This window comes from Trichosurus vulpecula, chromosome 1, assembly GCF_011100635.1.
Source record: "Trichosurus vulpecula isolate mTriVul1 chromosome 1, mTriVul1.pri, whole genome shotgun sequence".
Lineage (NCBI taxonomy): Eukaryota > Metazoa > Chordata > Mammalia > Diprotodontia > Phalangeridae > Trichosurus > Trichosurus vulpecula.
In genome coordinates, this window is record NC_050573.1 from 146,252,195 (window position 1) to 146,276,344 (window position 24,150).

Below are 24,150 nucleotides of genomic sequence, written 5' to 3' on the forward strand. Positions count from 1 at the left end.
CTCATCTTTGCATCAAAGTGATTTAATATTAAGTGCATCTTGGTATTTAAGTAATCATTTAATTAGTTACCGGGGTGTATGGAGTGTTCAAGCAGGACTAGTACCTCTGGTATAAGGGCTTGCCAGCCCTTTACAGGGCTGCTCATCTACCTTTCGTGTCACCTTGGCACTCAACTCCACCTGTGGCTCCAAGGAGCTGTAGCATTCATAGTGGCCACACCCAGGTAAACCATCTGGGCAGATGGGCTAAACCAGGTTGAGGGTAACCAACTGGGTTTTGAGTTAGGGAGGTGTCTATCCCAAGAATGTGAAGACTTCCCCTGGTGGAATGGCTGGTAGAGAGCAGTTTGTTCCAACACACAACATGCAGGAAGGTAGCTGAAGTAGGTACTATGGAGCATTTAGAGCTTGGTCAGACATTGAAGACTCACAGTGGTCATCCACTGCATCCCAGGCCATCACTAGTCACCTTGACTTTTGTCTTGCCGCTGGACTCTGATGACTCTAGAAGAGAGTGAGGCTGACAACTGTGCAACTCTGCCTCACTTAAATTCATTTCATGTATAAATCAAGACATTACCCTGTGTTGTCATGGTCCTCTCTCAAATGAAAAACAAAACAACTACAACAGTAATTAGGTACTTCAGTACTGTGTACTTAGCTACATAGGTACTTAGGGAGATGAACACTGAATATAATACTTAGGTATTCGGTAATTAGGTATTTTGTTGTCGTTCAGTTGTTTTTCAGCCTTGTTTCTCTTTCTGACCCCATTTGGGACTTTCTTAACAAAGGTATTGGGGTAGTTTGCCATTTCCTTCTCCAGCTCATTTGACAGATGAGGAACTGAGGTTAAGTGACTTGCCCAGGGTAACATAGCTAGTAAGGGTCTGAGGCCAGATTTGAATTCAGGAAAATGTCTTCCTACCTTCAGCTCCAGCAATCTATCCACTAGTTGCCCATCATGCCACCTAGCTGCCCTCATTAGGCATTAGGTACTAGGTAATTGGGCATTTAGGTACCTAGGTAATTATTTATATAGTTACTTGGGTACATAGGTAATTAGTTAATTAGATAGGTGTATAGGTACTTAGAGAATTGGACACTTAGATAATTATTTATACAATTAGATGCATTGGTAATTAGTTAATTAGATACTTAGGTGTATAGGTGCTTTGAAACATGGGCACTTAGGTACTTAAACAGGTTTTCACATGACTGAACTGGTTTGAACCTATTGTAGTCCTGATTTGAAGTGGTTTAAACTGGATTGAACCTGTTAGATTTAAAATTATTTGAACTGGATAGAACCCTGTACTAGTAAAGTTGATGTTTACAAGTAGTCTAAAAAACAGAATTGTGCTTGGTACCTTCCATCCCTGTACCACCTCTCTGCCCCTGTTGTTGCTGCTGAAACAGAGCTTTCTCAAGACTAAGGGCCTTTTTGTGTTTTTGTTTCATGGATTGCTTTGGCCAAAAATTTCATGATCTGAGCTACTAGGAATAAGCTTCTTTATAATTAGGTAGACTTGTCTTCAGCCTACAGTCTCTCAGGGACTGTATTTGAACTTTCTAGCATGGTAGAATTGTGGTGCTTTTTAAAAAAAATTATCAATTAGCAAAAATCCCCCTTCTTTCCCTCCAACCCGCCTCATGCCCCAATTGAGAATGAAAGGAAAAGTAAACTCCTGTTACAAATATGTATGTATAGTCAAAGGAAGCAAATTTTCTCATTGGCTGTATTGAAAAAAAAAAAGTCTCATTCTGTGCTGAATCCTTCACCTTTCTGTAAGAAAATGGATAGCATGTTTCATCGTGAGTCCCCTGGAATTATGGTGGATCATTATGCTGATCAGAGTTGTTTGTATTCTCCTGATTCTGCTTGTTTGCTCTGCATCTGTCCATAAAATCTAATTAGGTTTCAGAGAAACCTCTTCATTATTTCTTATAGCACAATGGTATTTCATCAGATATACTGTGACTTATTCAGCCATTCCCCAGTTAGTGGGCACCCTTCTGTTTAGAATTTTTTGACTCTCAGAAAAGAGCTGCTATAAACATTTTTGTACCCCCTTAGTTTGTTTCATTTAGGATTAATTCCTCCCTTAATCTGTGCTCCCTCTTATTCTCAGCCCTTCACCTTCCTTTTCTGTTGAGTAGTGTTATTTCTTTACCCAATTCTGTGTGTGTGTGTGTGTGTGTGTGTGTATGTGTGTATTCTTCCTTTGACTAATTATGAGAGTGAGGTTCAAGTGTCACCCTCTCCTCCCATTCTTCCTTCTTGTTTGTGTAGACTTCTTGCATGCCCCATTTATGTGAGATAATTTTTCCTAACTTTACTCTCACTTTTCCCCACAATATGTTCCTTATTCCCACTGTTTCCATTCTTTTTATGCTCATCAAGACATGATTGAATTACAGGCCATCTATCTATTAGATTCTCTCTATGACCTCTAATGATGATAGAGTTAAAAGGGAACACATGTATATCTTCCCACATTTGAATGTAGACAATTTAACCCATGATTCTCTGTATTCCTGGGTTTACACTTCAGAGTTTCTGTGCAACCAGGTCTGGTCTTTTCATCAGGAATGCTTAGAAGTCCTCTATATTAGAGTTGTCAATAAACACCGTAGAAACTCCTGAGAAATGTTTAACAAAATAAAATTTTAACAATATAACACAGATAATGTGGTTTTCTAAGTCATTATGCAGCCCATGGGAATCCGTTTCTATTTGAATTTGACATTTTTTATTAATTACTTTATGTAACTAAAGGTCCATTTTTCCTCTGTAGGATTATACACAGTTTTGCCAGGTAAATTATTCTTGGTTGAAAGCCCATATACAGTAGCTTTCTGGGATATCATATTCCAAGTTCCGTTAAATCATGTGTGATTATGTAGATTTTTGGTACTTAAATTCTATTTTTTTTTTGGCTACTTAATTTTTTTCTTTGACCTCCAAACTCTGGATTTTGGTTATAATGTTCCTAAGAGTTCTTATTTTGGAGTTTCTTTCAAGGAGGTATCTGGTAGATTCTCTTTTATTTACACACTATTCTCCAGTTCCAAGAGATGTGGGCAGTTTTATGACTTTTTGAGATGTCTTAACTCTTTTAGTCATGGCTTTCAGGCAGTCTCATGATTCTTAATTTTTTTTCCCAGGTCTATTTTATAATTCATTTATTTTTACTACAAAATATCTTATATTTTCTTCTATTTTTTTGAACCTTTTCATCTTTAGTATTTCTTCTTGTTTCATGGAGTAATTAGCTTCTATTTGGTTTTAATTTTTAGAGAGTTTGTTGCATGTGTATCTGTTGTGCCAAGTTGTTAATCTCTTTTGCAGTTCTTTCTTTCATGACTCTCATTTCTTACAGTTTTTCTTCTAGTGCTCTCATTTCATTTATTTTTTTAAACAAATTTAACTCTTAATAACTTTTGGAAATTCTAGTTGAATTTATTAAGCCCAAGCTGTATTTGTCTCTGAAGTTTTGCTTGTAGATGTTTTGGAGTAATTTTCTTTGAGGTTTATGTCTTGAGCATCCCTGTCACTATAATGGCCTTTTATTGTGAGATTCTTTTTTGGGGGGGGGGGTAATATTCATTTTCTATCTAATTCCTGTTTTCAGATTTGTTGTTAGCACCAGGCTCTGCTCATTTCTGGAGGGAATATCTGGGCCTTTCCTCTTGTTTTCTTGGGGTATTGATTGTTGCATTTTTCCAGGCCAAAATCTGATTGCTATAACAGATTCCTGACCTGCATTTGGATCTGCACAACACTTTTGTGGGTTTGCCGCTGGTTGGAAGTCCCAATAGATTGCTGCTGCACTCAGCTAATGTCAGCCAGCTGGGATATTGCTGGTTTAGACAGAGCTGTATCATTCCCTTTACTCTGGGATTCTGCCCAAATTGTTTCAGTGCAGGTTTCTGACTGGACTTGAAGATGCTTTACCCCAGGAGTTCAAGCCACGTAGCTGCTGCTTGCTCCTAGAATTGCTTCTTGCTTGGAATACAGCCTAGCACCCAAGACCACCTCTTATCATGAAATGCCACTCCTTGGCTCATAGCGAGTGACAGAGATGTAAGTTGGCACATGTTTCTTTACCTTACTCAAATTTAGGCCCCTCTTTGCTGAGTTGGGGACTTTTATTTTCCGAGGCAATCAGGTTAAATGACTTGCCCAGGGTCACATAGCTAGTAAGCATCTGGAGTCATATTTGAACTCAGGTCTTCCTGACTCCAGGACCTGTGCTCTCTCCACTGTGCCACCTAGCTGCTCCTGAATCAGGGACTTCTTGCACTGGTATATAGCTTCTCTCTAAGTCGGGATGCTTAGGACTATGTGCCCATAGCTGGACCTCATCCCCAGTGTCCATAGACCTCTCTTTATCTCATCATGCCTTCAAGAGAAGGATATACGACTCAATAGAATTTTTTTCTGGGATTTCATACCCAGGATTCAGTATAGTGCATTTCATTTTTATTTTTTCAATTACACATAAAAACAATTTTTTAACACTTAAAAAAATTTTGAGTTCCAAATTCTCTCCCTCCCTTCCCCTTTCCCTGAAATGGCAAGCAATTTAATATGGGTTATAGATGTGCAATCATGCAGAACATATGTCTATATTGGGTATGTTGTGAAAGAAAACACAGTGCAAAAAAAACAAACAAAAAAATAAGGCGAAAAATGGTATGCTTTTATCTGCTTTCAGACTCCATCAGTTCTTTCTCTGGAAGTGGATAGCATTTTTCATCATGATTCCCTTGGAATTGTCTTGAATCATTGTATTGCTGAGAATGGCTAAGTCATTCACAGTCAATCATTGTACAGTATTCTCACTGTGTACAATGTTGTCCTGGTTCTCACGTAATTGCGTCATGTTTTTTTCTGAAAGCATCCTGATTTTCATTTCTTATACTATAGCGCAATAGTATTCCGTCACAATCATATACCACCACTTGTTCAGCCATTCCCCAATTGGTGACCCCCTCAATTTCCAATTCTTTGCCACTACAAAAAAAGACTGTTATAAATATTTTTGTACGTATAGGTCTTTTTCCTTTTTTTTCCCCTTCAAATCTTTTTGGGACACAAACCTAGTAGTGGGGTCAAAGGGTATACACACATTTATAGTCCTTTGGGCATAGTTCCAAATTACTCTCCATAATGCTTGGATCAGTTCACAACTCAACTAACAGCATAATTTTCCCACAACCCCTCCAACATTTATCATATTCTTTTTCTGTCACATTAGCCAATTTGATAGATGTGAAGCAGTACCTGAGAGTTGTTTTAATTTCCATTTCTCTAATCAGTAGTGATTTAGAGAGTTTTTTTCATGTGACTATTGATAGCTTTGATTACTTTGTCTGCAAACTTCCTGTTCATAGCCTTTGACCATTTATCAATTGGAGAATGACATATTCTTATAAATTTGATTCTGTTCTCTCTATGAGAAATGAAGCCTTTATCAGAGACACTTGCTGTAAAAATTTTTCTCCAGATTTCTTCTTTCCTTCTAATCTTGTCTTGGCTTTGGCAAAACCTTTTTTAATTTAATATAATCAAAATCATTCATTTTACATTTTGTAATGCTCTTTATCTTTTTTTTTTTTTTTGGTCCTAAATTCTAACCTTTTCCGTAAATCTGAGAGGTAAACTATCCCATGCTCCCTTGATTTGCTTGTGGTATTACTCTTTATGTCTAAATCCATGTACCTATTTGGATCTTATCTTGATATACGGTGTGAGATGTTGGTCTATAACTAGTTTCTGCCATACTGTTTTCTAGTTTTCCCAGCAGCTTTTGTCAAAGAGTGAGTTTTTGACAATTCTATGATGAATTCAGTTACAGAAAAGGGTAATATTTATCCTTCTAGAAATGTAAGGAGAAAAGGTGTTTGACTTAAGGTTACAATAATACCAATAGTGTAATGAATCTCTGATTTCTTTAATCTGGGTACTTCAATCACGGAGATTGCAGACTATATACACCTGTTCATCATGGGCAGTTTTTGTGTGTGTTCTTCTGTTTTTGTAAATCTGACACAAGAAAGGAATTCACACAACTTGTGTATGTGACTGCATGTGTTTGTGTTTGTTGTGGGTGGAGTGGAGAAGATTCCACATGTTTTCTAGATATTACCTAGGTCCCTGGGCTCAGAATCCAGAAGTTGGTTACTTGATGATAAATTCTTAGATCATGGCAATCCAGTAACAAAGAAAAATAAAAGTACTATATCACAAAAAAAAGTGAGTTTTTTGTCGCCAAAGCTTGGATCTTTGGGTTTACTAAACATTATATTGTAATGTATTGTATACCTTATCTATTCATTGATTCATATTTCTCAGCCAATACCAGATGGTTTTGATGATTACTGCTTTATATTACAGTTTGAGATCTGGTATTACTAGGTCACCTTCCTTCACATTTATTTTTCATTGATTCCCTTGATATTCTTGACCTTTTGTTCTTCCAGATAAATTTTGTTATTATTTTTTCCATGGCACTGAATAAGTAAATTAATTTAGGTAGAATTGTCTTTTTTATTACATTGGCTCAGCCCACCCATGAACAATTAATATTTTTCCAGTTGAGGTCTGACTTTATTTGTATGAAAAATATTTTGTAATTGTGTCCATATAGTTTCTAGGTTTGTCTTGGCAGGTAGACTTCCCAAGTCTTTGTCTACAGTTATTTTAAGTGGAATTTCTCTTTGTCTCTTGCTGCTAGACTTTCTTGGTAATATATAGAAATGCTAATGATTTTTGTGAGCTTATCATTTTATATCTTGCAACTTTGCTAAAGTTGGTAATTATTTCAGCTAATTTTTTAGTTGATTCTTTTGGATGCTCTAAGTATACAATCATATCGTCTGCAAAGAGTGATAATTTTGTTTCTTCTTTGCGTATTTGAATTCCTTCAATTTCTTTATCTTCTCTTATTGCTGTAGCTACCATATCTAGTACAATATTGAGTAATAGCAGTAGGAATAGGCATCCTTGCTTCACCCTGATCTTATTGAAAAGCTTTTAGCTTATCCCCATTACAATTAATGCTTGCTGATGGTTTTAAATAGATACTACTTATCATTTTAAGGAAAGTTCCATTTGTTCCTGTGCATTCTAGTGTTTTTAACAGAAATGGGTATTGTATTTTGTCAAAAACTTTTTCTGCATCTATTGAGATAATCACATGATACCTACTAGGGTTTTTTTATATGATCAATTATGCTGATAATTTTCGTAATATTGAACCAGCTCAGAATTCCTGGTATAAATCTCACCCAGTCATAGTGCATGATCCTTGTTATACATTGCTTTAATCTTCTTGCTAGTGTTTTATTTAAACTGTTTGCATCAGTATTCTTTAGGAAAATTGGTCTGTAGTTTTCTTTCCCTGTTTTTGCTCTTCCTGGTTTTGGTGTCAGTACCATATTTGTGTTGTAAAAGGAATTTGGAAGGACTTTGCCTACTTTTTTACATAGCTTATATAGTATTGGAATAAATTATTCTTTAAATGTTTTGTAGAATTCACTTTTGAATCCATCTGGTCTTGGGGATTTTTTTCTTAAGGAGCTCGTTTATGACTTGTTCATTTTTTTAAGATAGGATTTAATTATTCTGTTTCCTCTTCTGTTAATCTTGACAGTTTATATTTTTATAAATATTCATGTTTTTCACTTTTAGATTTTTAGATTTATTGGCATATGTTTATTGGCAAAATAACTTCTAATAATTGCTTTAATTTCATCCTCATTGGTGATGAATTTACCCATTTCATTTTCAATACTGATATTTTGTTCTTTCTTTTTTTAAGTCATATTAACCAATGGTTTGTCTATTCTATTTTATTTTTTCATAAAACCAGCTCCTTAGTTTCATTTATTGGTGCAATGATTTTCTTACTTTTAATTTTATTAATTTCTCCTTTGATTTTCAGGATTTTCAACTTGGCATTTAACTGGGATTTTTTAATTTCTTCCTTTTCTAGTTTTTTTTTAGTTGATCATGTATTTCATTGATCTGTATTTTATTGATGTAAGTGTTTAGAGATGATAAATTTTCCTTTACTACTTTAGCTGCATCCTATAAATTTGGTATGTTATCTCATTGTTGTCATTCTCTTTAATGAAATTATCATTTCTACGATTTGTTCTTTGACCCACTTATTCTTTAGGATTAGATTATTTAATTTCCAATTAATTTTTAATCTGTTTCCACGGCCTTTATTGAACTTAATTTTGATTGCATTATGATCTGAAAAGGAAGCATTTAATATTTCTGCTTTTCTACTTTTTATGCCCTAATACGTGGCCAGTTTTTGTGTAGGTGCCATGTTCTGTTCCTTTCTATTCCATTCACTTTTCTCCAGAGGTTTATTATATCTAACTTTTAAAAAATTCTATTCATTTCCTTAACTTCTTTCTTGTTTATTTTTTTAGTTAGATTTACGAGGTCTCCCACTAGTATAGTTTTACTATCCTATTTCCCCTTGTAACTTGTTTAACTTTTCCTTTAAGAATTTGAATGCTGTAGTGTTTAGTATTGATGTTTTTATTTCATTGTCTCTGGTACCTTTTAGCAAAATGTAGTTTCTCTGCTTATCTCTTTTAATTAGATTACTTTTTGCTTTTGCTTTGAGATCCTGATTGCTACCTCTGCTTTTTTACTTTAGCTGAAGCATAATAGTTTCTCCTCCAGTCTTTTCCCTTTACTCTGTATGTATCTCTCTGCTTCAGGTGTGTTCCTTGTAAACAATATATTGTATTTTGCGATACACTTCCATTTTATGGGTGAGTTCATCCCATTCACAGTTATGATTACTGTGTATTTCTCTCCATCTTATATTCTTTCTCTTTGTCTCTGTCTCTCTCTCTCTCCCCCTCTCTCTCCCCCTTTCTCCCTCCCTCTCTCTCTCTCCCTATCCACCCCGTCACTCTGCCCCTCTCACCCCTTCCCTCCCTTCCCTTCCTTCCCTTCATCCCTCTTTCTCTTTGCCCCATCTCAAAATTGTTTTGCTTCTGACTACCACCTTCCCCAATCCTCCACTTCTTTTATTCCCCTCCCTTCCGACTTTACTGTAGGATGACAGATTTCTATGCCCAATTGCATGTTTCTGTTACTTCTTCTGTGAGGCAGTTCTTATGAAAATAAGGTTCAAGCTTTGCCTACACCCCACCCTACCCCACCCACACTCCCTTTCACTGTAAAAGCTCTTTCATGTGAGATAATCTATCCCATTGCACCTCTCCCTTCCCCTAGTACATCTGTTTCTCTTAACTTGTTTTTATATCAAGCAAGCACACTATCATGAGACTTATGTGAAAATCAGACTTATTACAAGAGAAATGAACATGCATGTAGAACCCAAAGGGTTCCCAGTCTTTACAGAAGTTTACATTTTTATGATAGCAGGACAAAGGGAGGAGGGGGGATACCAGGAAGGGGAGTGACATGGGAGGGGGAACAGTGCAGCAAAGGTGGGAAAAAAGACAAGATCATTCCCCATGGGGAGGAACAAGGTGATGGCAGAAGCCTTGTTCTTTTCCCTTGGGAACTGCTAGATTATGAAGATAGGAGAGTCTGCTTATCTGGATGCAAAGGGTCCCAGCTGCACAAGCTGTGTCCCAGCCTGGCACAGACTGGCTGGTGCCTGTCTTGCCTCCCAAGGACACAGGGAATCCATCTTGGGATGCAACAGCAAACTGTGTCAGCTCAAGGGGAGCTTCATCCTTGACATATTCAGGATCTCCTGCATGATCTGGGTCCAGTGTTTCTGGAAAATATGGCAACTCAAAAAGACAAGTTCAGGGGACCCCTTAATAGCCCCTAACAGTATCATCCCATCATAGTTAAGGCAAGCCCATGCATGCCCTTTATGTCTATACTCCTAAACTCTATAACTCCTTCATAGGCATTAAAAGTGTCATCTTCCCATGTAGCATGTAAACAGTTTAAACCTTATTAAATCCCTTATTATTTCTCTTTACTGTTTACCTTTTCGTGCTTCTCTTGAGTCTTGTGTTTGAATGCCAAATTTTCTATTCAGCTTGTGGTCACTTTATCAGGAATGCTTGAAGGTCCTGTACTTTTTTGTAGATTTATTTGGAGAAGTTAGGGATCAGGATGTGGTGGGGTTGGGGCATTGGGAGAGAGCTTTCTCCCAGCTGACATAGCTTTTGAGAATCCAAGTTAATCTCTATGCCATGAAGAGGCATCACAGCAACACTTTTGTGCAGTTAATATGACATGACGACAGTGTGAGAGATTTTGCATGGTAGTATGTGATTAAATTCCAAATAAGTGATATTCATTCAGTAAATATGAACACACTTTGAGCAGAACAATGTGCTAGATATTAAGGAAGTACCAAAGTTTGAGTAAGGCATAGACTTTGTGTTCAAAGATTTTTCAGTTTAATATGGTGATAAAATACAAACAGGTAACATAGTATATATATACCTCATTACATGATAAATATATTAGATAGTTTTGTAGTGTGACATGTTATAAATTTCAGAAGAGAGAAAGATGAATGTTGGTTATTGAAGAATGATGCTTCATGAGAGTAGTGAGATCTGAGCTATATAGGCCTTGAAGGAGAGGGATTCATTTTGGATAGCTAGAGAGGATGGAGGAAGATAATTTAGACAGTGGAGGATTTATAAACATACATATAAGAAAGCATATGGTATATTTAGGGAATAGGAATAGTATGAAAAGCAGTTTCTAGCTGGGGTATGGACCTTTCGTATAGTTCATAAAAACAAAATTTAGAAAAACTGGTGGTGACCAGATCATGGGATAACTATATAATTGTCTGTTTTCTAAGGTGATTTTTTGATAGTGATGATTACATTGTCCTTGTATAAGTGGACCTTATATTTGTTCGTCTCCTTTAAACCCCAAATTTGTTTTGAAACCACAGGAGTATTTGCTGACGGTTTAAAATAGAAGGGCAATTTTTATTTTCTCTGATAAGTGCTTGCCACTTTCCACCTCTACCCCCTTCTGCCTCTTGCTCAGGAAGTAATAATCAAATCAGCATGACTATTGCTACTGTGAATGGTTGTGGCAGTCTTCTCCTGTGACTCAGAGTCCTGGAAATTATTTTGCATATATTTTTGTATATAATTTTTTCTTCACATGTTGTTCCCCCTAATAAAACATAAACTTGTTGAGGGCAGACACTATTTCTTTTTGTCTTTGTCAGTGCCTGGCACATAGTAGGTGTATTTAATCAATGCTTGTTGAATTGATTTCTAAAATGTGGCATTAATATGTTTGATTGACTTTTGATTTCAGAAAGCTAGTGTTTCAAGAAATTAATTTTAGAAAAAGCCTTCATATATCAGAAGATGGCAGAGAGATCACAAGATTTCCCTCCCGTGTGTAGGGAGTGACCTTGTCTATAGAGCACTAGACTTGGAGGTAGGCAAAATAATCGTGAGCTCAAATCCTGCCTTAGACACTTCCTTAGCTGTGTGACCCTGGAAAAGTCACTTAGCTTTTCTCAAACTCAATTTCCTTATCTATAAAGTGGAAATAGTAACAGCACCGATCTCAGAGGGTCTTTGTGAGGAATAAATGAGATAATGCATGTAGATACTTTGCTATCTTTAAAGAACTATATAAATTCTGCCTGCTACTACTACGGTTGTTGTGGTTGTTTGTTAGCCCATACCTGTGATTTCATTGGTGTAGGAGTATGGGTTCTCAGGGACAGCTCATCAGCACCTGCTCTACAATTTATAGATTGAGAGTTGCCTGGGTGTACTAAGAGGTTAAATGATTTGCTCTGGGTCATGCAAATCAAACTTGAACCAAGTTCTTCTTGGCTCTAGCACACCATGTTGTCTGTTAATGAATTGTTCATATCATAATCATTCTCGTATGTGTGTGTGTATTCAGTCATTTTAGTTGTGTCTAATTTGATCCTTTGTGACCCCATTTGGGGTTTTCTTGGGAAAGAAACTGGAGTGCTTTGCCATTTTCTTCTCTGGTTAATTTTACAGATGAGGAAACTTAGGCAAATAGAGTTAAGTGACTTACCCACAGTAAGTATCTGAGGCCACATTTGAACTCAGGTCTCCTTCACTCCAGGCTTGAGTCTTTATCCACTGTGTCACCTAGCTGCTGTGTGTGTGTGTGTGTGTGTACACAGCTAATAAAATTGGCCTGGTACCTCCAGTGTACATTCTTTCCTCTTGTTTCAGCCATCCTTATTATTTTACTTTAAGATGGCATTTCAAGTAAGCATTTTCATTTGGTAATATTGTTACTACTTAGAAAATAGAGCATGAGAGATGTGAAGTGGACTCGTCACTAATATGCTATATGGGTGTGGCTAAGTTATTTCATTTCAGAATCTTGGTTTTATCATTTCTAAAATGATAAAAAAATGGAAAGATAGTGGAAGGTTCTACTAGATGATTTTCAGGGCCCCTTCCAGCCCTTAGTATTTTATAGTTTTATTTTAGTTCCCTGTGATTATTTTGGAATTTTATTTTTCTCTCATTCTCTGTCCCCATCAGCATGTCAAAATCATTTATTTTAAATAAGTATCAATCAGAATTTTTTAAACAGAGGGTACTTTAAAACTCACCCTGAGTCCCCTCAGGGGATTGTGTCATCAGCATGTGGAACTACCTATGTGGAAATTCCCCCTACCTATTCTAAGTTGCTTTGGAGCCTTTGGTGATAAAACTAGTATGATTTTGAGGCAAGACTTGAACACCCAGATCATCTTAACTCTAAAGCTAGTCCTATAGGCCCTGGATCTACTACACTGCCCTGTCATAACCTTTGTGCTTTCTCAGAAGTTCTGTAGCTTTATCACTTTCTCTACATCTCATCTCTTCGTTGTATCTACCATTATCTTCGTATTTCCATTTTTACTGGTATCATTCTAGTGTCCTTACCTGTGAAGTAAGGATAATAACCTACCTTGCTTATTTTCTCATAGTTTTGTTGTAGGGATCATATGAAGTAATGTAGCATGGGATTTCAAGTTTAAAGAAAATTTGCATAGTTTTTTCTGTTTACATTTAGTTTCACAACAGGTAATGGAAACACTAAGTTATTTCTAGAAATTAATTCAAATTTTAAGAAATAAAACTAATATTATAAGAACTTATTGGCAATATAGAAAATTTTATGGGTACAGAGAAAATAAAAACTTTTCCAAGAGCTTTTTCCCCATCCTTCAGCTGACATTTTGATTGAATTGGATGTGATCTTTAAAAATAGATTTTTTATCATAAATGTGTTAAAATATCACAGAATATTATAGCTTGTAAAACAAGCAGGACTTAAATATAGAGTTTAATTTCCTTAATGGTTTTTGGTTTTTATTTACATTTTCATAGTGACTAACTTTACATAGAATTAAGTTAATTCTTATTATTTTTTCCTCCACAGATCATCTGTAAGAACAATCACTTGGAAATTAAAAACTATTTTGAAAGTTCTTCATCAGGAACTAAGGATAATCTCACATCATGGCCAAATCTTAATGCAGAGAAACAAGAACAATGACTGATCACTAAATAATGATGAGGGTTGTGTGTGAACACTGACCCTGATTCAGTTGTAATGAGTATTCTAGACATGAGTTTGCATCGGCAAATGGGGTCAGATCGGGACCTTCAGTCTTCTGCCTCATCTGTGAGTTTGCCTTCTGTCAAAAAGGCACCCAAAAAAAGGTCATTTAGGTCATTTCTATTTAGGAAGAAAAAGGACACCAAACGTAAATCAAGGGATCTCAATGGCGGGGTAGATGGAATTGCAAGTATTGAAAGTATACATTCTGAAATGTGTACTGATAAAAACACAGTTTTCTCCACATATACCTCCTCTGACAGCGGAACAGCTATCAACAGCAAACAAAATGGAGAATTTATGGAGTGTCCTTTGTGCCTTTTGCGGCATTCCAAGGAAAGATTCCCTGATATAATGACCTGTCATCATAGATCTTGTGTGGATTGCTTACGACAATATCTGAGAATTGAAATCTCTGAGAGTAGAGTTAATATCAGATGCCCAGAATGCACCGAACGATTTAATCCCCATGATATTCGCTTGATATTAAGTGATCATATCTTAATGGAAAAATATGAAGAATTTATGCTTAGACGGTGGCTTGTTGCAGACCCTGACTGTAGGTGGTGCCCAGCTCCAGACTGTGGGTAAGAAAGTAATATTGGGATTTTTTTTGTTTTTTTTTCCTACCTACCCCATTAAACTTTTCTGTGGATGAAATTAAAATTGCTGAATAAAATTGCTGAGATAAAACATTCACCAAAGAATATCACTTATTAAAATTTTATTCCATTTGAAATAAATGAGAGGGCTTTATTTCAATAACTCCAGGTGTGTCAAAATGTAAAAGGTTCAAAGATCCTTGCATAAATAACCCTTAATAATTTGGAAAGAGCTTCAGCAGTGGAAGGTAAGGTAGAGAATGTAGGAGGAAGATGCTAGCAGAAAACAAAGTTTCCCTCTGCCACATAGCAAAGTAACGAAATGTTTCTATTTAAATTACTACAATAGTTGGCAGTGATGCTACTTCTAAGTAGTATACAGTATAGTTTCTTTCAGATCAACATACATCAAAGTAAAACACTTCTATTTTAAGTGTGTTTCAGTGTTTCACATAACAGTACATTGTTTTTCAGTAAGAATGAAAATTTAATACAGTATTTTTAAGTGTGTTGAAATAGCCTATATCACGTTAAATATGTTTATTGTAATTCACTATAAATTAAAAATAAAATCAAGCTTGACATTTCTTATCTGGGTCTTTGGACTCACCTTAATGTTCAAAGAAATTTCAGATACAGTAGATTTATAGCGATCTATCCTAAAAGCTAATTTATCTGACACTGTCTGTTGGAAATTTTTATTAACTAATTTGCTAACCATGACACCCCATTTTCAGATCCCACTCAGTAACAAAGTTTATATGCCGTAGAGCTATATGCTTTAGTTTTCTTTCATGTCATTTTTGGGGGGCATGTGCTTACATTAACTAACAAAGGAGTGACATAAAAATTATTTTTTGTTTTTGCTTTTTTAATTAATAACTCCCACCTTGAAATATATTTATACTTTTTTTCTGTCAGATACTTAATATTTATCATGTCCAATATTTTAAGCACAGGGGAAAAGAGACGAGGAGATGTATGAAATTATTTTAGCATATGTATAGAATATTCATAGTAATCAGTCACAATAAGCATTTATTAATTGCTTACTGAGACTGTGCTAAGTGCTGGGCATATTTTTAAAAATTCAAAACAAGAAATTAATATTCTAATGGGAGATAAAAGATATGAATAACAATGCACATCATAGAATTAACTTACCATATGGATTCATCCTGTGAGAATAACCTCTTGGGTTTTAATACAGAAATTATGTCACTATTAAATTGACAGTACAATACGATAGTGATTTTTGGTTTTGGTGACTTAATATTCTTGCAGTGATGAGGAGAGGTAGAATTACATATTCATGACTCACTATGATTTTTAGCTAGGTAATGTCAGCTGTAGACATGGTTAATAATGAAGATAATAATAATCTAGTATTTATATAGTGCTTCAAGGTTTGCAAAGCATTTAAATGTATGTTTCATGTACTCATGCCAAGTCAAATGGTTTGTGGCTATTACATTGAAAAATGCCAATCCAGAAAACTTAAAGCAAATATATGTGGAATTAAAGAGAAACAGGATGTGATTGTGCCCTTTATTATGTTTCTCTTTATATTCTCCAACAATCCCACTCTTGATGGGAGGAAATTTAAGAATATATTTACCTTAGCTAATGTGGCCTTTTTAGAAGAGAGGTAGAGAGGAAAAATTGGGAAAAGAAATGAGAGTAATGCAAGATAATCATGAAAAAAAGTCAATAGCTTGGTAAAGGAGGCACAAAAAATATTGAAGAAAATAACACCTTAAAAAACAGAATAGGTAAAATGGTTAAAAGGGGAACAAAAATCCACTGAAGAAAAAAATTCCTTAAAAAGCAGAATTGACCTTATGGAAAAAGATTTACAAACATTCACTGAAGAAAAGAACTTAAAAAGTAGAATTGGCCAAAAGGAAAAGGATATACAAACGCTCACTGAAAAAAAGAATTCCTTAAAAATTAGAATTGGGCAAGCGGAAGCCGATTCACTCCATGAGACATCAAGAAACATACAAAATCAAAAGAATTTAAAAAAAAGAAAATGTGACATCTCATTGGAAAAACAACTGACTTGGAAAATAGAGCCAGGCAAGATGATTTAAGAACTATTGGACTACCTGAAAGCCATGATCAAAAAATAGAGCCTAGACATCATATTTTAGGAAATTTTAAAGGAAAATGACCCTGATAATCCTAGAATGAGAGGGTATGATGAAAATGGAAAGAATTCACTGATCACTTCCTGAAAGAGATCCTAAAAGGAAAACTCCCAGGAATATTATAGCCAAATTGCAGAGCACCTAATCCAAGGAGAAAATACTCCAAGCATCCAGAAAGAAACAATGCAAGTATCGTGGAGCCACAGTCAGGATAATACAAGATTTAGCATCTTCTACATTAAAGGATCAGAGGGCTTAGAATATGATATTCTGGAGGGCAAAGGGTAGGATTACAGCCAAGAATCACCTACCCAGCAAAGTTGAGTATATTTCTTCAGGGGAAAATGGTTATTTAAGAAAAAGAGGACTTATAAGTATTCCTGATAAAGTAGCAGAGCTGAATAGAAATTTTGACATTCAAACAGAAGACTCAAAGAGAAGCTTAAAAAGGTAAACAGGAAAGACAAATCGTAAGGGCAATAAGATTAAACTGTTTACATTCGTACATGGGAAGATGATACTTATAACTCTTAAGAACTTTATCATCATTAGAGCAATTAGAAGCTGTATACACAGAAGGCAGGAGTGTGAGTTGACTGTAATGGGATGATGTCTAAAAAATAAAATTAGGGGGTGAGAAAGAGTGATGCACTGGGAGAAGAGGGAATGAGAGAGCTAGAATGGGGTAAATTGGCTCATATGAAAGGTGTGAGAGGGCTTTTACGGGGAGGGGAGGGGATGGGGGAGTAGCAAACAGTGCTTGAACCTTACTCTTACTGGAATTGGCTTAAAAAGTGAATAACATACACACTTCACTTGGGTATAGAAATCTGTCTTACCCTACAGAAAAGTAGGAAAGGAAGGGAGAGGGATTAAGAGAAAGGGGGGTGGCTGATAGAAGGGAAGGCAGATTGGAGGAGGCAGTGGTTAAAAGCAAAACACTTGAGGGACAAGTTGAAAGGAGAGAGAGAGAGAGAAAAGAATAGGAAAAAATAGGATGGAGGGAAATGTACAGTAATCATAACTGTAAAAACATTTTTACATCAAGTTTCCCTGATAAAGCCTTCATTTCTCAAATATATAGAAAATTGAGTTGAATTTATAAGAATACAAGTCATTCCCCAATTTGGTCAAAGAATATGAACAGGAAGTTTACAGATAAAGTAACCCTGAAAAATTCTCCGAAGTTTTCTGTTGATTAGTGAAATGCAAATTTAAACAGTTCTCAAGTACCATCTCATACCTATCAGATTTGCTAATATGACCGAAAAGGAAAATGACAAATGTTGGCAAGGATGTGGGAAAACTAGGATGCCACTATACTGCTGGTAGAGTTGTGAACTGATCCAACCTTTATGCAGAGTAATTTGAAACTATGCCCAAAGGGCTATAAAACTGTATATACCCTTTGATCCAGCAATACAACTACCAGGTCTGTAACTGAAGGAGATTTAAAAAAAAAAAAAAAGGAAAAGGACCTATATGTATAAAAATATTCATAGTGGCTCTTTTTTTCCCCAATTTTTTTTAACATTTTTATTTAAAGTTTTGAGTTCCAAATTCTATCACTCTCCCTCCCTCTCCGCCCCCCTCTTTGAGATGGTAAACAATTAGATATAGGTTATATATGTGCAATTATCTAAAACATTTCCGTATTAGTCATTTTGTACAAGAAGAAGCAAATAAAAAAAATGAAAGTAAAAAAATAGCATGCTTTGTTCTGTATTCGATTGATATCATTCTTTCTCTGAAGGTGAATAGTATGTTTCATCATTAGTCCTTTAGGATTGTCTTGGATCATTGTATTGCTGAGAAAAGGTAAGTCATTCACAGTTCTTCATCAAACAGTATTACTGTTGTTAACTGTGTACAACATTCTCCTGATTCTGTTCACTTCACTCTGTATCAGTTCATTTAAGTCTATAGCAGTTCTTTTGGTGGTGGCAATGAATTGGAAATTGAGGGGATGCCCATCAGTTGGGGAATTGCTGAACAAGTTGTGGTATATGGTTGTTATTGTGCTATAAGAAATGACATGCAATATACTTTCAGAGAAATCTGGAAAGACTATCCACCTTCAGAGAAAGAACTGGTGGAGTCTGAATGCAGATTCCAGCATTCTTCTTTTTTTACTTTATTTTTCTTGGGTCTTTTTTAAGTCTGTTTTCGGTCACAATATGACTAGTATGGAAACAGTTTTGCATGACTGCATGTGTGTAACTTAGGTCAAATTGCTTAACCCCTCAATGAGGAGGAATGGAAGGGAGGGAGAGAATTTGGAACTCAAAATTTTAAAAAACGAGTATTAATACTTTTTTACATGTAATTGGGGAAATTTTTTTAAAAGAGCAATGTGATTAAACCATATGATATGACAACCAAAAACCTAACTTATTATTTAGTTGCATTTGAGAAGCAATGTTTTCAATGTACCCTGATCAAGCTATACCTAGAATTGTTCTGTTCTAGGTAGCACTTTTTAGGAAAGACATTAGGAAGTTGGAGAACATTCCTAAGATGTGATGAGGATGATGAGGGACTTAAAAATAGGAGAATATTAAAGTGAATATGTTAGAATATCAGGGATGTTCACACTAATAAAAGAGATGACTTAGAGAGAACCTCTAAGCTGTATTTTAAGCTTTTGAAGGACCCTCCCCCCATATAGAAAAGAGATTAGACTTGTTCTTTGTTGTTGTTCAATCACATCCAGCTCTTCATGCCCCTGTGGACCATACTGTCCATGGGGTTTACGGGGCAAAGATACTGGAATGGTTTGCCATTTCCTTCTCCAGTGGATTAAGATTAAGTGACTTGTCCAGGTCATATAGCCAGTAAGTACTTTGAGACTGAATTTAAATTCAGCCTCAGGCCCAGCGCTCTATCCACTGACCCACCTAGCTACTTCCTAGACTTGTTCCCTTTATCTCCAAAGGGCAGAGCTAGGAGCAGTGTTTGAAAATTGCATAGTTACATTTAGGATTGATGTTAGGGAAGACTTCATAACTTTTAGATCTGGGCAAAAATAAAATAGGCTACTTTGGGAGATAGTGAATGCTCATGTAAAGGCTGGATACAAGTAGGTAGCTCTTCATCAGAGAAAAGGAAAGAAAGCAAGCAAATCTGCCATACTTAAATGTAGTTTAATGTAACAGACATGGAAGTAGCATGTAGACTAAGATGTGGGTACAGAAGCTTTGTTCTTGGAATTTAAACTAGGTTAAAATATCTGTTTACCCCTTTGTTTGACAGGATTGATGATGCAGAATGGTACAGTGGAAGAAACACGGATTCTAGAGTCAGCAGAATTTGGTTTGAATGCTGACATTGCAATTTATTACTTATGTAACCTTGTAGAAGTCACTTAAACCTCTGTGGTCCTCAGTTTCTTCATCTGTAAAATGAAAGGGAGTATTGGACTAGATGACTTCTGAGATCCCCTCCCAGATAAGAACCTATGGTCATTCTAGGGAATGAGTCATTGATTCATTCCACAGCATATTGACAACACATACTAGAAATTGGTGCCCTAATTTATTGGGGGTGGTGGGGGGAGGCATTCAGCAGTGTTAAAACGAAACCTATCAAAGCCACAAGGGGCAATAATTCTTTTAACTAATACTGATATTAAATATTTCCACAGTGGGCTGAATATGCTGGTTTTTGCCATTTTCACGTTTATTAATTAGATGATTTCTAATTTCTTTACATATAACAAGAGAAGCTATATTTTTAAAAATCTTAATACACTAAATGTTATACCAAGTATAGAAAGAACAATTTCAAATTTTCCACACAAAAGTAATGCCTTTTCCCTTAATTTTTTAAAATTAATTTATTATAATAATGTAGTAAATTAATACAATTTAAATTTCCTTTAGGAAATTTAAAATTTAATCTGCCCATTGATTTCCATTTATAACTTGAGCCGTATTCCCCCAAAAAATAAATGAACCTGCCCCAACATCTAATTTTTAAAAAGCACATTTAGATATCCTAACATTGTCCAGGAAGCAATCAAAGAAAGATTGCATACAAGATTGACAAAATATAAAAGCATAGCTCTCACACAAAACCCTTCCCAAGATAAAGTTATGGTCATCTGCATGGTCAGTTCATAATAGATTTGCACATTCACTGAAACTATATTTACATTTAAATATAGGTAATTCTTATCTTGAGAATTATCTCTGACTTTATGGGATTTGATTTCTATTAGTAGCTAGAAAAACAAATGACAACTACCTGGTTAGTTAAAATAAACATTTGTTTCCAGGGCTTTTTATTTTTGTTTTTCAGAACTAATGGACAGTGTAAAACTGATTTCTATTGACATTGTTACTGTCTGCCCTATTTTTTTTTAAATGGAAGAGAAAGACCATCACTTATTTTTTCATAGAGAATCTAGTCTAGCAGTCACAGACAGCTAATTAGAAAGCTAAAAATTTAATACCCTAAGTCAGTTGTCAAGTTGGTTGGGCTTTTGGACAAAGATGGAAAGGGGAAGTATGACATAATCTTTTTTGATATCTATTAAGAAAAAAATAGTTTAGCACTTGATAGCAACTAGGTGTTAATTGAAGTTGGAGTCTTTTGATCAGTATAACTAGCTTTATAAATTTGTATGTTTAATAATATAAAACTTGTATATATTCCTGAGAACAAATTTTTTTTGGTTATTTTTTAGTTGTTTCAGTCATTTCTAACTATGACTCCACTGGGGGTTTTCTTGGCAAAGATACTGGAGCGGTTTGCTCCTTCTCCAGCTCATTTTAGAGATGAGGAAACAGAGGTAAATAGGGTTAAGTGACTTGCCGAGGGTCACACAGCAAGTAAATGTCTGAGCCTAGATTTGAACTCAGGAAGATGAGTCTTCCTGATTTGAGGCCTGATACTCTATCCACTGTGCCACCTATCATAAAGTATTAAGAGAGAATCCCATTGGCACTTATGAGATTAATCTGCAGAAATAAAGCATATATGATTACAAGGGTCTATGTTTATGGCATTTTCTTGAAAATAAGTTATGGAATAGACATCCTTTTAAACAGGTAAAGGTTTAGAAAGCACTGAGCTTTTTTTTTAGGTTCATTTGTTCAATATAGCTTCTTAAAGGAAATGTTATGTATTTGCTAATACAATAATCACAGATAAATTCGTACTACTATCCTGTTCATCTTTAGAATGATGTTGGGGAAAAAAAAGTATGCTCTGGCCTCATAAGAAATAGGCTGGGAAGTGGAGTTGCGGGGAAGGTAGAGTTTGGGAAGCATGCCTTAGTGGAAAGAGCCCTGGTTTTAGAGTCAAATGATATGGATTCAAATGTCATCTCTTCTGCTTACCAATTTTGTGACCTTGAACAAATCACTTAGTCTCTCCGAAACTTAGTTTCCTCATCCTTTTACAGGAGAGAATGGGCTACCCAGGGGTGAATAACCTTCGGCCTCCAGGCCACGTTCCCCATCCCTGGAAACTGATCTCTAAGGTTCTTTTCCAGATCCAAATCTGTGATCCTGGGGCTTTAAAGTATGAAAGTAGGTAGCATCCATTCATTTATCTCTCTTAATAATCATTTAACTTAAACATTTGTTTGTGGGCAATTTGCTGGAAATGAAAATTGTTGCAGAGGTAAAATTATAATTAATTTTTTTTTAGTATTTTGAATTTCTCTTGTATTAATGTATGTATTTAATCCCCATCTTCTCATCTTGATTCTTCAAGATACGCTGTGATAGCATTTGGCTGTGCCAGCTGTCCAAAATTAACTTGTGGACGTGAAGGCTGTGGAACAGAGTTCTGCTACCATTGTAAACAAATTTGGCACCCAAACCAGACCTGTGATGCTGCCCGACAGGAAAGAGCCCAGAGCCTTCGTCTGAGAACAATACGTTCTTCTTCCATTAGTTATAGCCAAGAGTCTGGAGCAGCAGGTATTTATGCCCAGTTATCTTTAAAATGTTTGGAAGATGCATAATTTATTTCAGCAAACAGCAATACAGTTCATCGGCTTTGGATTCTCTGTTCCCCTTCCAATGTCCAGATTGTTGTGATATGGCATAGGATTTCTGTCCAGAAAATACTTGAGAAAATTTTATATGAGGAAATACTTTCATTTTTTAAAAGTTATGATTGGAAAAAAATAAAATAACGATTGTCTTTTAAAAAACAAAACAAAATAAATGCCATGACAGTTTTTATACTTGGTAACTAAGAATGGTCATAAAGTTGTACTCATAGTATGTATTGGTCTTTTGGTCAGGCTTAACAAAAACACCATTTAATTGAGAGGTGGATTCTGACCATGACACCATTATTTACAAATTACTATTCTTTTTTAACAAAAGAATGCTAATTATTATGTTTTTTTTAAAGGCCTAAATTTGTACAAGAAAAGATACTTTACCTAACTTTTGAAATACTTTATTTCAGTAATTACAAACGTTATGGGGTGTGTGTGTGTGTGTGTGTGTGTGTGTGTGTGTGTGCGCGCGCGTGTGTGTTAAATTTACAATTGTCTCATCTCCACTCAAGGATATTTAAGCATACTTAAGGTTGAGAGTTTAAAAATCCAAATCCATACTTGCAAGTCGTGAATTTGAAATTCTTTGAGGGTTCATCTGTGAATAGTGTATTTATCCTCCATGTCCAGTGGGAAGAACATTTTCATAAGCCATAGCATCCCAAATTCATATTCTCTGGCCCATTTCAGTGTTTATCCTGCAGGTCTTTGTAAGAGGCTCATGCTACTTTGAAACTACTAGCACTATCATTGGCAGATCTGTGGGGGGAAATATTTTTACTTGCACGTTTGGGGAGTGAAAATCTTCAAAAGTATTTTGGTATTTTCTTGAACTTCTGAAATGTAAAATGTAACATTTGTCAAGTTGTGTGTACCCAGATATTTTTTCATTATGTGTGGATTTGCTTGATTCTATTCCCTCAGTTCAAAAGTATGATAAAACCTCAAAGTATTAGTAGAGACCTGAAGTAGTTGTTGAAGGAAGATGAACTGAAAATTAGCTAAGCAGGTGCCTTTAGGGGCCCACTTCAGGAATGACTTGCCCCTTCTCAGTGTAGGGTAGGATCCATCAGAAACAGCATCATATAATTTGAGTTTTAAAAGAAACCTAGTGGCCATCTACTTCAGTTCATACTGGAAAAAGATCCAGACTATATCGTATCTGACAATATCTGATCATACACCTCCTGCTTAAAAGAGAGGGAACCCACCACCTTTTGGGACAGAATAGAATAGGAGGGAGAGTTAGGAGTAGAGGGGGTAAAGAGGAGTTCCTAATAAGGAAAACTTGTTTACTAGTGGGTTTGCATGTACCTGAACTATGTATGTATGTGTGTGTGTATATACACACACACATACATATTTATACATGACATCTATATGTACCTGTGTGCATAGGTGTGTATGTATGCACAATTAAGTGACATGATTTTTATTTTAAGAGACTACATAATTTATACCTCTAAATGTATTAATTAGTCCCCTGTAAAGTTGCCATCTTTAAAATCTGCACACTTCTTTCAGTGATCCTCTCATTCAAAGCATTTCTGAAACGATTCTTTTGAGATTACTTTCAGAACTTGTGTATTTTCTTTATTTTGGGGGGAAGGGGAAGTATCCTTGGAGACAAATTTTATCCTTTGTGAGTAAACTTAATTGTTAGAAATAGCCAGTAGCAACTCAATGTCAAATCTGTTGAATAAGACTGATTAAATGGAACACGCCAATTCCATGTCTTGGCCAAAAATGAGAACTGTTAACTATAAA

At 35.5% G+C, this 24,150-nt stretch overlaps 1 protein-coding gene across 5 annotated transcripts in view; it reads left to right on the forward strand.

Moving 5' to 3' along the window:
• Positions 1-24,150, forward strand: part of RNF19A (ring finger protein 19A, RBR E3 ubiquitin protein ligase) — a 72,308-nt gene that overhangs the window by 30,195 nt on the left and 17,963 nt on the right. For 4 of the 5 annotated variants that reach the window (XM_036754999.1, XM_036755032.1, XM_036755016.1 and 1 more), the window contains 2 exons: positions 13,433-14,199; positions 22,086-22,294. In XM_036754999.1, coding sequence (XP_036610894.1) covers positions 13,607-14,199; positions 22,086-22,294 — 802 coding nt within the window. In that variant the 5' untranslated portion in view covers positions 13,433-13,606. Of the gene's footprint in view, positions 1-11,423; positions 11,444-13,432; positions 14,200-22,085; positions 22,295-24,150 lie in introns of those variants that run through there. The other variant, XM_036755007.1, reaches the window with a different exon arrangement.